This window comes from Nannochloropsis gaditana (genome assembly GCF_000240725.1).
Source record: "Nannochloropsis gaditana CCMP526 unplaced genomic scaffold scaffold033, whole genome shotgun sequence".
Lineage (NCBI taxonomy): Eukaryota > Eustigmatophyceae > Eustigmatales > Monodopsidaceae > Microchloropsis > Microchloropsis gaditana.
The window spans coordinates 65,549-66,297 of NW_005803920.1; the positions used below are offsets into that span (position 1 = coordinate 65,549).

General features: G+C 61.5%; 1 protein-coding gene across 1 annotated transcript; it reads right to left on the bottom strand.

Moving 5' to 3' along the window:
* Positions 1–338: 338 nt before the first annotated feature.
* On the bottom strand, positions 339–749 carry NGA_2038100 (uncharacterized protein; the record flags this gene model as incomplete). The annotated part of the gene is made up of 1 exon (XM_005856150.1): positions 339–749. A coding segment is annotated over one exon (411 nt), but the record flags the coding sequence as incomplete, so codon positions are not given.

Genomic DNA, 749 nt, shown 5'->3' on the forward strand with positions numbered 1-749 from the left:
AAGACCACCATCAAGCACAGATTCCGCCATCGGTGCACAAAGGAGAAACGAAATATTCCCCCTCCTTCGTCCTTCCCGCCAAAAAACCACTGAATCACCCCCCACTTGGACGCTTTCTCGAAGGTTCTGGTGGCGGGGTTGAACACCACGATGGTGGCCTCCCCCCCTTCCTCCCCCCCGCCCTCCGTCCACCACTGGGTCATGACCATTCCTTCGAAAGCCTTGTTCAGCGGGCAGAGGACCCAGAGGGGGATCCATCCCCGAGGGACATCGCCTGGCATGAAGGTCATGCCGCTCATGATGGAGAAGATGGGGGCAATGGTGTTGAAGAGGGTTTGCGCCGTTTGCGTGCTCGGGGTCAAGGCCGCCAGGGCCTGGCCAAAGGCGGTGGCGAAGAGCATGTAGAGGAAGAGGAAGGCCCAGAACCAGGCGACCCGCCAGGCCGCAGTGGAGAATCCGAGGGGGAAGTAGAGGAAAAGGAGGAAAAGGACGGACTGGACCCCGACGTAGGGCACTTCCACCAGCAGCCAGGAGAGGGCATAGGCCGGCACACCGTAGGCGCCCGCGAAACGCTCCCGGTAGAACGCCGGACGCTCCTGGTGCATGAGTTCCAAGACCGCCGTGCTGTTGATACAGGCTGTGAAGGTCAAACTCAGGAAAATCAGGCCCAGGTAGCCGACGAGGTCGGGGACGGTTTCCTGGGGCTGCCCGTGGTAGATCCCGCTCAAGACCAGGGCCATCGCCGCTGT